The sequence below is a fragment of the Arachis ipaensis genome, chromosome B10, assembly GCF_000816755.2.
Source record: "Arachis ipaensis cultivar K30076 chromosome B10, Araip1.1, whole genome shotgun sequence".
NCBI lineage: Eukaryota > Viridiplantae > Streptophyta > Magnoliopsida > Fabales > Fabaceae > Arachis > Arachis ipaensis.
This window is the reverse complement of record NC_029794.2, coordinates 113,812,653-113,825,634: the sequence shown is the minus strand read 5'-3', so window position 1 is coordinate 113,825,634 and position 12,982 is coordinate 113,812,653. Positions and strand designations below refer to the sequence as shown.

At 36.0% G+C, this 12,982-nt stretch overlaps 2 protein-coding genes and 1 long non-coding RNA gene across 3 annotated transcripts; all 3 read right to left on the bottom strand.

The window, feature by feature from the left end:
* Nucleotides 1,373-3,399, bottom strand: LOC110268089. Its single transcript, XR_002356143.1, has 2 exons — nucleotides 2,968-3,399; nucleotides 1,373-1,766 (listed from the first exon to the last, which is right to left on the bottom strand). It is a non-coding gene; the product is annotated as an uncharacterized LOC110268089 (long non-coding RNA).
* Nucleotides 4,403-6,095, bottom strand: LOC107620868. Its single transcript, XM_016322969.1, has 5 exons — nucleotides 5,841-6,095; nucleotides 5,518-5,644; nucleotides 5,157-5,404; nucleotides 4,854-5,048; nucleotides 4,403-4,780 (listed from the first exon to the last, which is right to left on the bottom strand). The coding sequence occupies exons 1-5, from the start codon at nucleotides 6,093-6,095 to the stop codon at nucleotides 4,403-4,405; spliced, it is 1,203 nt and encodes a 400-aa protein (XP_016178455.1).
* LOC107620869 (pentatricopeptide repeat-containing protein At4g11690-like) lies at nucleotides 6,562-8,205 on the bottom strand. Its single transcript, XM_016322970.1, has one exon. The coding sequence runs from the start codon at nucleotides 8,203-8,205 to the stop codon at nucleotides 6,562-6,564; it is 1,644 nt and encodes a 547-aa protein (XP_016178456.1).

Sequence of the window (12,982 nt, the reverse complement as noted above, 5' to 3'; positions counted from 1 at the left end):
TTGGACGTAATCCTGTTTTGGTCCTTAAAGTTTAAAGTGTCATATTTGAATCTAAAAAAGTTTCATTTAGCTTTAATGTAGTCCTACCGTGAGGTCAAAGTTAAATAAATAATGGAATGTCATACATGACAGCAGTACAAGAACAAGGTCGATAATTTAGAGAACAAGTACAAGCTCCAAAGGCACAAAATCAACCGTGAATGCATCAATACATTTATTTATCATTCTTCTTACAATTTAAATGAAATATTTTCTATAGAACTAAAGAGAATGATAAATAAATGTATTGATGCATCCACGGTTGAATTTGTGCCTCTAGAACTTGTACTTGTTCTCCAGATTATCGATCTTGTTCTTGTACTACTGTCATGTATGACATTCTGTTAATTATTTAACTTTGTCCTCATGGTGGGACTAAATAAAATAAATCATTAAATAATGTATTATTTAATTTTAAAAAATCTGGGGTCTTATAGATCCTATGTTTCTATTGCTTTTTATTTAATCTTTATTTATATGCTATAGTTACCATATGACACATAGGTGCAAAGATCTTATCTACATTTGGTATTTTCATCGGCTACTAGATGTCATTCTTCCGCTTATGAAGCAACTCTCTAAGAAAACAGATGCAAGACCTGTGCTCTATGAGAAGTTCCACATGACTGATTGGTTCTAGAAGCAAGGAATTTCAGATACCTGTTGGACTTTGTAGGACTAAATTGTTTACCATCAAGCTACTTCTTTCTCCTTTTTCATTTTACTGAAAGAGAATCAGTCAATGTGAAAAGTTTACTCAATGTTAAAATTCAATTTCTTTTTTAATTGTTTGGGTTGTTCTAGTTTGTGTGTTGTTTATGTTATAAACTATGATGATAAAGATGGCAAACGGTGAATTTGTATGGAAATTCATGATTTTTTTTATTATTTGTTGTTGGTAACAATTTGTAATTTGGATTGTTTGTTAATTTTGGGGGTTTTGTTTTTTGTTTGTTGCTAATGAAGATTATTTCTGTTTTGTTGATTTTGGGAGTGATATTTTTTATGGTTTTTTTTGTCCAGGCACAAATTCAATCATAGCTTAATATCATTAACCTTTTAATTTTTCATTTCACTATGTTGCTGCAACTGATAGGATTGTGGTGTTTGTGTTCATTTTTGTGAGTACATACATATGTCATATGCATGATTAATCCTAATCGATGTAGCTTTCTAATTGATGTAGCTTCACCCCTCTAACAAAATATAAAGTTCTTGTAAATCTTTTAGTCACGATGAATCCTTGATTCCACCGTGATACAAATTGGTATGAATAAGCATAATGAATATTATAATTTTTTTCATTACATCTCAACATGATGATAACGAAATAGATGTAACAACACTTGAACTTACATTCATGTTAATATGTCTACAAAAAAATTGAGTAGCTTAAAAAAATCATGTGCACATTCATATAAACTTAGAAAGTTTATTGATGAATATCTAATTAAACCACCCAAACTCTCAAAGATGATCATCAAGATTTGACCGAAATAAGCATATGCATAAAAACAAAAGTTAAATTTTTTGTTTAAGCTTAGCATCAATAAGTGTTATCAACTAGGTCAGTGCACTCTTCCTACTAGCAAACTCTTGATCACGCTCCCTGAAATGGAGTTTTAGTTCCTTTATCTGACCTGCTTGAGAGACCAAGTTAGTTGTAGCTTCCTTCATCTTCGCTTCCAACTTCTCATACCTAGTGTGAGCAGGCGCAATTTTCCTCTCTTATAACAAAAGGCACATCCAAGCATTAACAAAAGCAAAAAGACACATTAATATTCTAATTGAGAAGACACATCCATACTAAAAAAAATGCTAACAAGAGTTTTAATAGAGACACACACTAATAAGTCCAACAGAGAAGAAAAGTTCACAAGTCTCGAAAAGTAACATCAAAGTTCTAAACAAAAGACACATCCATTAAAGACACATTCAAATAAGTTTTAAACAGAAGACACATCCAACAAAAGACATATCCAAACAAGTTTTAAATAGAAGATGCATCCATTAAAAATACATCCAATAAAAGACATATCCAAGCAAGTTAAACATAAGACACATCCATTAAAGATACATCCGACACAAAAAACACATCAACACAATAATGCCATCCCTAAAAATATCCAATTTCAATAAAATAAACCTCCAATTTTATGAAAAAAAAATAAAAAAATATAAAACATACAAATACCTTCCTGCAAATCTAAAAAATTAAAGAAAAATAAAACTAAAAGCAACTGCAAATTCCCTCTCCCAATGCTACCACTTTAAATGACTAAATTCAAACCCAATTTTAATTCAAGCAAAATTAAATTAGCTTATAACTATTTTTTTTTCAAAGCTCCCAAACCATATGAAAAATTAACATCCAATTTACTTGATAAGAAACACTGAATAATTAAAATCAAATAAACATCCATTAATTCAACAAAATCAAAGAACATCCGTTGAACACACATTCAAAAAATCACTTAGTTATATAGATTACAACTACTTTTTTTTATTCAGAACTCCAAAAAATCACTCTTAGTTGTGGGATAGCAACTAGTTATTTTTTCTCCCAAACTCTAGAAAATTACTCCGTACACTATCTTAATACTTCAAATTTAAATTGACTGCATTCAAACTCAATTTTAATCTGGAAAAAAGAAAACAAACGACCTTATATCTCTGTTTTTATCATGTAATTGTGAATTCAGTAAGAAAAAAACAATTATTAACGTATGCAAGAGCCTTCATGCAAAGCATAACGAATCAATATCATAGAAAATTCAGTACAATTCATATAATCAAACGTCTAACATTACTAAAAAGTAACATCTAGTAATTCAAAAAGCATCTTATATGAATATCTAAACCTAGTATATGAATCCTAAATAGATTAGCAATATCCTCTAACTACTAAAATCATAATTTTGTACTAACCTGTTAGAGCAGCAATGCTGGCGTACGAGGAAGAGACTGCACGGCGCGTCTTGGAGGCAGTACTGGAGTCGGCGTGAACCGGTGGAAAGATGGAGAGGGCAGCGCAATCCAATGAGTTCCAGTAGATAATGACCTCTCGGCGGCTAGGTTGTAATGCAATTCGAATCGGCGACGGAAGCGTCTAGCCTTGTCGTGGAGGACTCGCAGGTTGTAGGCAGCGTAGTCTTGTCCCGCGACACAGGTTAGCAACGTTGACTAGGGTTGGTCAAGAAGAAGAGACAGCGTGGGACGGTGGTGTTTCGGTGTGTCACACTGCCGTTGAGGGAGGGTTAGCGACGGAATTGAGAGGGAGACTAGGTAGACGAAGGTGGTGAAATGGTAATTAATGATTAGGGTAAATTGTGGTGGTTTGGGGTAGGGGTGTTTGATATGTTGGGCTTTGAGGTCCAGTCCAATAAATATTGGTAGAAATTGGCTGGAGCCCTCTTGATTACCTAACGGGATTGATAAAATTAATGAGACATTAGCAGTAAAAGGTATATATAGAAATTTTGTGACATTTTAAATTATCATAGCATTTATTTTGTATATATAAATCTCTTCTAATATGAATTCAATTCATATGATTACTGATGCAATAAAATTTTAAACAGAAATTAAATTATGTAACGATAATTAATTTTGATATACTTACAGTGTAAACGTTTTATATTGTCGTACAATTACAACTGTTCTTTTGAATGACTATTAACACGGTTAATGTAAAAAGTAGTTATTTTTGCTAATATAACGTTATATGATTGGAACATGTGTAAAACAATTTTACACTGACAATACATCATAATTAAATTCTAAAAATAATTCTTTTAAATTTACTATTTAAATAGCTATTTTTTACAAATAAATTTGATTGAATGATAATATTAAAAAAAATCACCTTATTTAATATGAACTTTGATATATTTACGTTGCTATGTTAATATGTTATACAAACACAATGCAATAAAATTGTACGAAATGTTTAACAACCATATTATGGGTATACTAAAATCAGTCACTCGTATAAAATATATGTTAAAATATAAATACATATTGAAAATAAATTAAATCATACATGTATTTATACACAAATATATTAGTGACTAATTTTAGTGGTTGACTTTGGTATATAAATATTTTTGAATGTCTAGTTACCAATGAAATATACCCGCTCAACAGTTATAACCGGAGCATTGGAGAAGTTGAGACGGAACAAAAAGTTGACTTGCAAAGTTTCCAGCATAGGTGGAAGGAAATTCAATATATTAGTGTTAGAACAAAAATATTTAAACACCGCAAAATGAAGATCAATAGATGAGTAAATGCATACTACAAAGTAATTGCATAACACCACCATTACACGAACCAAACTTGAACTCAGAAAGTTACTACTTCACTAAATAGTGTGGTGATGAGCGAGCTTGTGCAATTGTTTTTGATGATCATAATGATAATGATGAGTTGGGAATGATCCATTTGGAGCTAAGAGTGATGCAAATCCAATAGGTTGAGTTTGGTTATTGGGCCATGCCATGACATGCACCTCAATGGTCTCAAGTTGTTCTATTGCTACATTGAAAGTTTCGTTGATCTCATATTGGTTACAGCAATGAATAAGACCACCACTGCACACATTCTTTGGCATTATGCTTTTGCCTTCCAACCGAGATATCACAAGAAGGAATCCGCTTGCTATTGCCTCTTCATACAGTTCTCCTAACCCTGCACCTTCAGCTACTGAACCTCTCATCACTGAGTATATGTACACAAAACCCTGCAATAATAATGCTTTAATTAGCAACAAGAACAAGTTCTTTAGTTCACAAAGTTCCACAAGTGTTGTTTACCTCTTCGGTTTGCTTGATTTCCATTCCGAAGCGAGTTTCCGTATGTTTAGGGATCAACTCTATTGAAATTTCTGATAGTCCAGGTAGAAACCACAACCTTATACCGTGTATTATTTTGTTAGTGTTGTGGATTTGTTGCTTGCTACACACGCTTGTTTCTTTTCCAGAGAAACTAGTCTTCTCCTGTGTATCCACCTGGATGATATTCAATTTGACTCATTAATTATTTGGTTTAGTTTATTGAATAGCACAAGTTGAAATGAAAAAGGGGGAAAAATGTTATGTCCATGGCTTGGATAGAACCTGTTCTGTTTGGATATTAACAAAAACAAGAGGAACTCCGGAAGAAATTGCTGCACTAAACCAGGCCATGCACCTCGCCGTGGTAGCGTCCATGAACTGCTCGTTAACAAGGGGCATGAACAGAATGGAGCTGATCACTGAACACCATTGGTCAGGCAAATAGGTTCCAACTTTCATCTTCCAATCATATTTGATCCCACTCCTTCCAAATTCCCTGCCCTCCACGTTTATTGCTTTCATGCTCATTTCTGCAATGTTATTATTCGGAAAACGATTCTTGTTTAAATTAAACAAGAGTTATGCATGGACAAGGATCAGTATATTTTTGTTTAAATTAAGTTTATAGCTTGAGTGTGTGTACCTTGCAGTGCAGTGCACTGATCTAACGTAAGGTCTCCTAAATCCGCAACATGTCTGTCATCCGTTGTAGCTTGAATAGTATAGTACTTCCTCTTGAGTATGGATCCTTTTTGTTGCACAATACGTGCCTGCGGTTATAGTAGAGAAAATCGAGATTTTACATAAATTCGGAAGAGTAAATTAAATATGTAAAATGTGAAATCGAACAAGATTTAAATTATAGAATTGTTAAACCTAGTAGAAATTTTGTAAAATCGATTAACTCATTCAAAATCCTAATATTGAAAGATTTTAAGAGTTAAATTGAGATTTTAACTATTATGCCTGAAGTTTCACTGAGTTTTTATTGCCCCTTCTGACTTTTATCCATATGAATTCGACGCGGGGGTTAATCTTGCCAAGCTGAGAGATAAGCTCTGAACTGGCCTTGACCGGAGTAAAGGAATCATCATCGGCGTCGTGCTCTGAAAATCCTTCGATGATATCTCCTGGTAATGGCATGCTCTCGTCCCACTCATCTACCACCCCTTGCTTCACTTGCTTCACACAAACAAGAGTCTTCTGATCTGGAGTAGCCATATTCAATCTCCTTGTAGAGGAAACGGGATTTTGACCATTAGCTTGGATTGAATTCGAAGCCACAAGAACAGTGATTTCCCAAGGTGAATATGTTTAGAACTAATCATTTAACATTCTTACGAGGCAAATTTTTTGTTTGGGTTCTTTCGTCCTTATCCTTGTAGTTAACGTTTTAATATATGTTTTCAACATTTATTTCAGCTTATTGTATATTTGTAAACGAGTACCATAATGCCAAGACAGCTCTGGGCCTCTGGCCGGCTCCATAATCTCATTTAACGATTGCAGATTCTCATTAACTAGTTTTATTTATTAAAAAAAAATAAAAGAAGTGCCTGCTTCCGAATTCTGCATCTTAGTTTTGTATTCACGTACTGTTCTCAAGTTTCACAGCAGTTGAAACTTGTAGAAATGAATTTAGCTGTTCATATAGACACTAGAGTAAGTTACCAAAAAAAAATAGACACTAGAGTAACGCTCTGTAAGAATTTATATCAGGTACATTGCATCTCCTGCACATCTCTTCAACAACAGTCACTGCCTTGCTAAGTTTTCCCTTTCCACGCAAGTCCTTGACAAAAATGCAGAATGTGTCTTTGTTGATTACAAAGTTCTTATCAATCATGTCATAGACAGTCCTCAATGCCATTTCCTCATCCCCAAGATCACAATATCCCCCAAGCAAGCAATTGTACAAGGTGGTATCAAGGTCATGGCCGTTCTCAAGCATCTCAGATACAAGCCCTTCAACTTCTTGCATCCTACCATTCACTTTACAAAGACCACAGATCACTATGCTATATGATAAGAAGTTGGGTATGCAGCCCATTTGAGGCATCTGCTTCAAAAGATGAACTGCTTCATCCAGCTTCCCTATATCCACAAGAACTCTAAACACTGCATTAAAACTTGACACAGATGGCTTGATTCCCTTGACCACCATCTCCCTTATAAGTAAAAGGGCATCATCTGGTTTCCTAATTTTGCAATACTCATTGACTATGACACTGTAAGCCTTCAAATCCGGCCTCATCCCGCGACTATCCATTTCCTTCAGATGCATGATAGCTTCTTCAGACCTTCCCACAGTGCAAAAACCCTTGATGATGCTGGTGTTTGTGGTAACATTGTCTTCTAAACCATTCAATCGCATCCTAGTCATCATCTTCATGGCCTCGTCCACATTCCCACCCAAGCAAAGGCCTTCAATCAACGCATTGTAGGTCAACACATTTGGATGACAACCCTGTTTTACCATCTCTTCCATACACTCTAAAGCTTCGCGGAACTCACCTTTCTTTGAATATCCATCAATTAAAGTAGTATAAGTCACCACATCCGGCTTGCAACTCTGACCCCCTACTTCCACCATTCTATCAAAAACCCTCTTGGCACCCTCCATATCACGGTTCTTGCAAAACCCGTGAATCAAAGTGTTGTAAGTAACCGAATTGGGCGAACAGCGCATTTCATCGAACACCTTGAGTGCACTGTGGACCATGCCTATTTTGCAGAAGCCCCTAATCATGGTGGTATAAGTGAACACGTCGAGCTCAAACACACCCTCCTCCACAACCTGGTCAAAGATAGACTTTGACAAATTGATCCGATTGGCTCTTACAAGAACACCCAAGACGGCGTTACAGGATAACAAGCATCGGCCATGTGAAAAGCTCTTGGCTTTGTGGAACCAGTGAATGGCGCCCCTGATATCGCCGCGATTGCCGAGAGCAATGATGAATTTGCAAATCAAGGAGTCGGAGAGGTTGTTGGAGCGGTGGAGGAGGTGGTGGGCGGTGGAGAAGAGAGAGTGAGAGAGAAGGGAGTCGGTTATGGCGGCGTAACAGTGGCGCGTGTGAGAGTAGTTGTTGGGGTTGGGTTGCGGGTTGGAGGCCCAGTTGAAGAAGAATAGTGCGTGGTTGGGACTGCGTAAGTTCTTGATGACTTGGATGACCAATGGTTGAGTGAGGTAAGGGGAGAATGGTTTCAGTGCTTCACAGGCATTTGGGTTTTGGGGGTTTATGGTTTGAATCAGTGATGTAATGGAAGCTACGACGGAAGAAACGTTTGAAGATGGGTGAGTTGTGGCTTTTCTTACTGCCTCAGCCATCGGAAGTATTAACCCTATTTCAGTTGTATTCTATTACCCTGCTAAGTGCTAAATGATCAAAGGTACCAAGAAACTTCTACACGGATTATACAGAACATTTTCACATATGCTATTGTATTTTATTGGCATACTAGTATTCTTTAATTTTTCACCGTAGATATAATGAATAAAATAAGTTGGTGATGGAGATTAATAAAGACATCTTTTAATGTGTTTATGCGAAGATGTTGAACTCCGTAAGATGAGTATCAATCAATTCGTTTATCGAGAAATGAATCTTTTTGAAATGTGACTTAATGCCTTTGTTGTACAATTGATGATGCACATTCAAAGCAGTTCATATTGTGGTATTGTAGAAAGCTCAGTGTTGAACTTGGACAAGCTAAATATAGTGTTAGACACAGCAGTCAATTGGATATAATTATACAATTTTTATAAATTAAATTTAATTACATCTGTGTCTAATTTTTTTTTATATAAATTGTGGTATTGAATTTTAGTATTCATTATTAAGAGAATATTTAAATAACAATAGTATGAATAATAATTTTAAATTATTAATATTATTCATTGTTAAGAGGATATTTACTAAAGACATAAAAATAAACTAAAATAGTACAAACAATGCATGTTAAGGTAAAATGAGTATTGTGAAGTGAAAAAAAAAAATACTTTATTCAAATAAAAGAATGTTCGTTTACATAAATTTATTTTTGTATCCATATACTTTATATTCGTCTTAAATTCATGTAAGTTATAAACTTATATACTAATATTGATTTTGATATATAAAAAAATACATCAAATANTATATTTGATTCTTTTTTTATCCTAAATTTAATTATTCAGAGATGATAATAAATTTATTAAAAAATTGAGTAAAATAACAGGGATAAGTATTGTTTTGGTCCCTAATATTGAGGATCAAAATCGAAATCGTCTCTAATGTAATTTTTAACTTAGAATCGTCCTTAATATTGCATTTCATTTTAAATCGTCTATTCTAATAATTTTTTTTATTTTATTCCTAAACTACCCCTATTTTAATAAAAAAAATTATAATTTTAAAAAAATAAAAGAAAACGCGTTTGGGGGGAGGAAAAGGGTATACGAAGGGGGGACGGGAGGGAAAGGGGGAGGGACGGCGGCGGGGAAGTTTGGAGCCACCGTCGACGTCGTCGTGGCCGTCGCCGTTGAGAATCGCAAGGGAGAGAGGAGACGCGAGCCCCTGACGCCGCTGAACCTTAAGATTAGGACATGCCCAAAATCACAAGCCCATGAATTAATATTGGCAAAGCAAAAGAAAAGAAGGAAGTGGCTTAAATAATCAAGCAAGTTTCAGTTACCTACTCTCATAGTTAATAGACTTCAAATTACAATTCAATTAAGTTCATACCTAAGTAACCAAAAGCCAAACACGTGACTCCATGTATTGGTAACAGGAAGTGAAAATTAAAATTAATTTAATTTCTTGGTTACTGGAAGTGAGAATTCAATTCACTTTACTGTAATTAAAAGCTTCCACCAAAAGCTTTCTTCCTTCTCTCTTCTCTCTCCTTCGATCAAATCACATCATCTCCAAGAAAGAGAGAAAGAAAATAGAATGCACAGAAAGTGGGTTATGACCAAAGGCCACAAGCTCCATAGGAAAGCTATTCTCTCTTCTCTCTCCTCTCTCTTGCTTCGGTCAAATCACTCTTTCATAGAAGAAGAAAAAATGGAAGACATAGAGAAAAAAAGATTATTTCCACAGAAGAAAAGATTTGGAGAAAGGTTTCAAGATTTTGTTGCCATGGAAGGAAAGAAAGGCCTCGGTTCATGATGCAAATCTATCTTGAAGGCACAGCAAAGATTCATTTCCATTTTTATGAAGAAGATAGCCTCTAAGTCTCAGGTAGGGAAGAAGTAAAAATAGGAAGCTTAAAGCCAGCCTGAGTCAGACGCTCATCAACGTTCAGAATCAATTCTTGGGGCCAAAGTCAAGATCAATGGCCAAGATTGAAGAAAATAGATAAAAAAGTTTAAGAGAGGTACATGCATGTAGTTTCGATTTTTCCTCTCTCTTCCCTTTGTTCAAACCGTGACTTAGCCTATGTTGGAGAAGGAGTTGCTGGGTTGGTTAAACCAATTTCAACCTTGGAAACTTCCCCTTCTATAATAAGGGTGAATGGCCAAGGGTTGAGATCAAGGAGTGAGAGCACACGTTTGGGTACCCATAGCTCTTTGAGCTGTTCATTCTTCTCCTTCATGGCTTTCATTGAATATTTCTTTTTCTCAATTTAGTCTGTCTGTGTTTCATTGGTGAAAGGTAAAATGTGAGATTTTGTAAGAAAAAGCCAATGAGTGGAAAAAGGCAGAGAGTTAAAGAAAAAGTCATAGTTATCTCAGAAATTCTTTCTATGTATTTCTATTTTGTTGTCATGATCCTAAGGGGATTCCCTTGCAAGTTGGGTTAGCACTTTGCAGATTGAAAGCTAGGTTTGAGTCCTAGTCAAGTTCAGGTTGGGTTGGAATCTGGACTTGTTTCCTTGCAAGTTGGGTGAGCACTTTGCAGTTGAAAGCTAGGTTTTGAGTCCTAGTCAAATTTAGATTGGGTATAGAATCTGGATTTGTCCCAGATAGGAATGGGTAGTTCCTATGGAGAAATTGGTGTTTGTAATGTTGTGATAACATAGTGAAATTCTATCATTATTGTGATGGAGACTGGATGTAGGCCACATTGCACTCAGTGGCTGAACCAGGATATATCTGGTGTTAATTCTTTTTCTCTACTCCTTTCTCTGTTTCTGTTAATCTGGAGACGAAAACAGAAGTGTGTCTCAACTCGGCACAAGACAAAACAAAAGTGTCTCTCAACTCGACATTAGACAAAAGCAGAAATATCTCTAGAAGATTCTCTAAATGGCAGAAATTAATATTCAGCAAAAAGGGGCTAAGATTCAACCCCCATTCTCTTAGCCACTAATTACCATCAATTGATATCAGAGCTTGGTCTCAAAGAGATCAAGCTTCACAGCTTGGAGGAAAGATCCTGATGGCGGACAACATAGATTTCAACACAGTGGCTTATACTCTGATAGAAGGATAGTCCAACAACAGACCTCCATTCTTCAATGGGAAAAACTACAACTATTGAATTGAAGGGAATGGAGATTAAAAAGAAAAGAAAAGAAAAGAAAAGGAGGTGAAACTAAAAGTCAAGGTTGTCAACATGCTGAACTGTGCAACCAACTTCAAGGAATACCTGAAGGTTTCAAGATGCAAAACAGTAGAGGAAATCTGGGATATGCTCCAAGTCACACATGAGGGCTGATGAGCGGATTTTTTATACGCTTTTTGGGGTTAATTTCATATAGTTTTGAGTATGTTTCAGTTAGTTTTTAGTCTATTTCCATTAGTTTTTAGGAAAAATTCATATTTCTGGACTTTACTATGAGTTGTGTGTTTTTCTGTAATTTCAGGTATTTTTCTGGCTGAAATTGAAGGAGCTGAGCAAAAATCTGATTCATATTCTAACCCCTCTACTGCTTCATATGGGAGTAGCATATGCATACCCTCCATTGGAGTTAGTAGCTTTGAGTTGAATCCTCAGCTCATTATCATGGTGCAGCAAAGTTGCCAGTATTCCGGTCTTCCACAGGAAGAACCTATATAGTTTCTGGTACAGTTTCTACAGATTACTGACACAGTACATGATAAAGAAATAGATCAGGATGTCTACAGACTATTACTATTTCCATTTGCTGTGAAAGATCAAGCTAAGAGGTGGTTAAATAACCAACCTAAGGCCAGCATAAGAACATGGGAACAGCTGACAGAAAAATTCCTGAATCAGTATTTTCCCCCAAAAAGGATGACACAGCTAAGGCTGGACATCCAAGGCTTTAAACAAGGAGATAATGAATCCCTTTATGATGCCTGGGAGAGATACAGAGAGATGCTACGAAAATGCCTCTCTGAAATGTTTTCAGAGTGGGTTCAGTTAGACATCTTCTACTATGGGCTTGCAGAAGGAGCTCAGATGTCTCTAGATTACTCAGCTGGTGGATCTATCCATATGAGAAAGACAATCGAAGAGGCTCAAGAGCTCATTGATACAGTTGCCAGGAATCAACATCTGTATCTAAGCAGCAACCCTTCCATGAATGAAGAGGTTAAAACAGTAACTGCTGAATTCAGTACTGTAAAACAAGCTTCTCATTGACTCTCTAGTAGAAGAGATCAACATGGCTGAGAGTCTCGAATCAGAGTTGGAAGACATCTTTAAAGATGTTCAGCCTGATTTGGAGGATTCAGAGGACATGAAAGAGCCTCTGAACTTTCTTCTGAAAGAGGAAAAACCTCATAAACCCGAGCTCAAGCCACTACCACCTTCCTTGAAATATGCATTTCTGGGAGAAGGTGACACTTTTCCAGTGATCATAAGCTCTGCTTTAAATTCACAGGAAGAGGAAGCACTTATTCAAGTGCTAAGGACACACAAGACAGCTCTTGGGTGGTCCATAGGTGACCTTAAGGGCATAAGCCCAGCTAGATGCATGCACAAAATCCTATTGGAGGACAATGCCAAACCAGTGGTTCAACCACAGAGGCGGCTAAATCCAGCCATGAAGGAAGTGGTGCAGAAAGAGGTCACCAAACTACTAGAGGCTGGGATTATTTATCCCATTTCTGATAGCCCCTGGGTGAGCCCTGTTCAAGTCATCCCAAAAAAGGGAGGCATGACAGTGATTCATAATGAAAAAAATAAACTGGTTCCTACAAGAACAGTTACAGG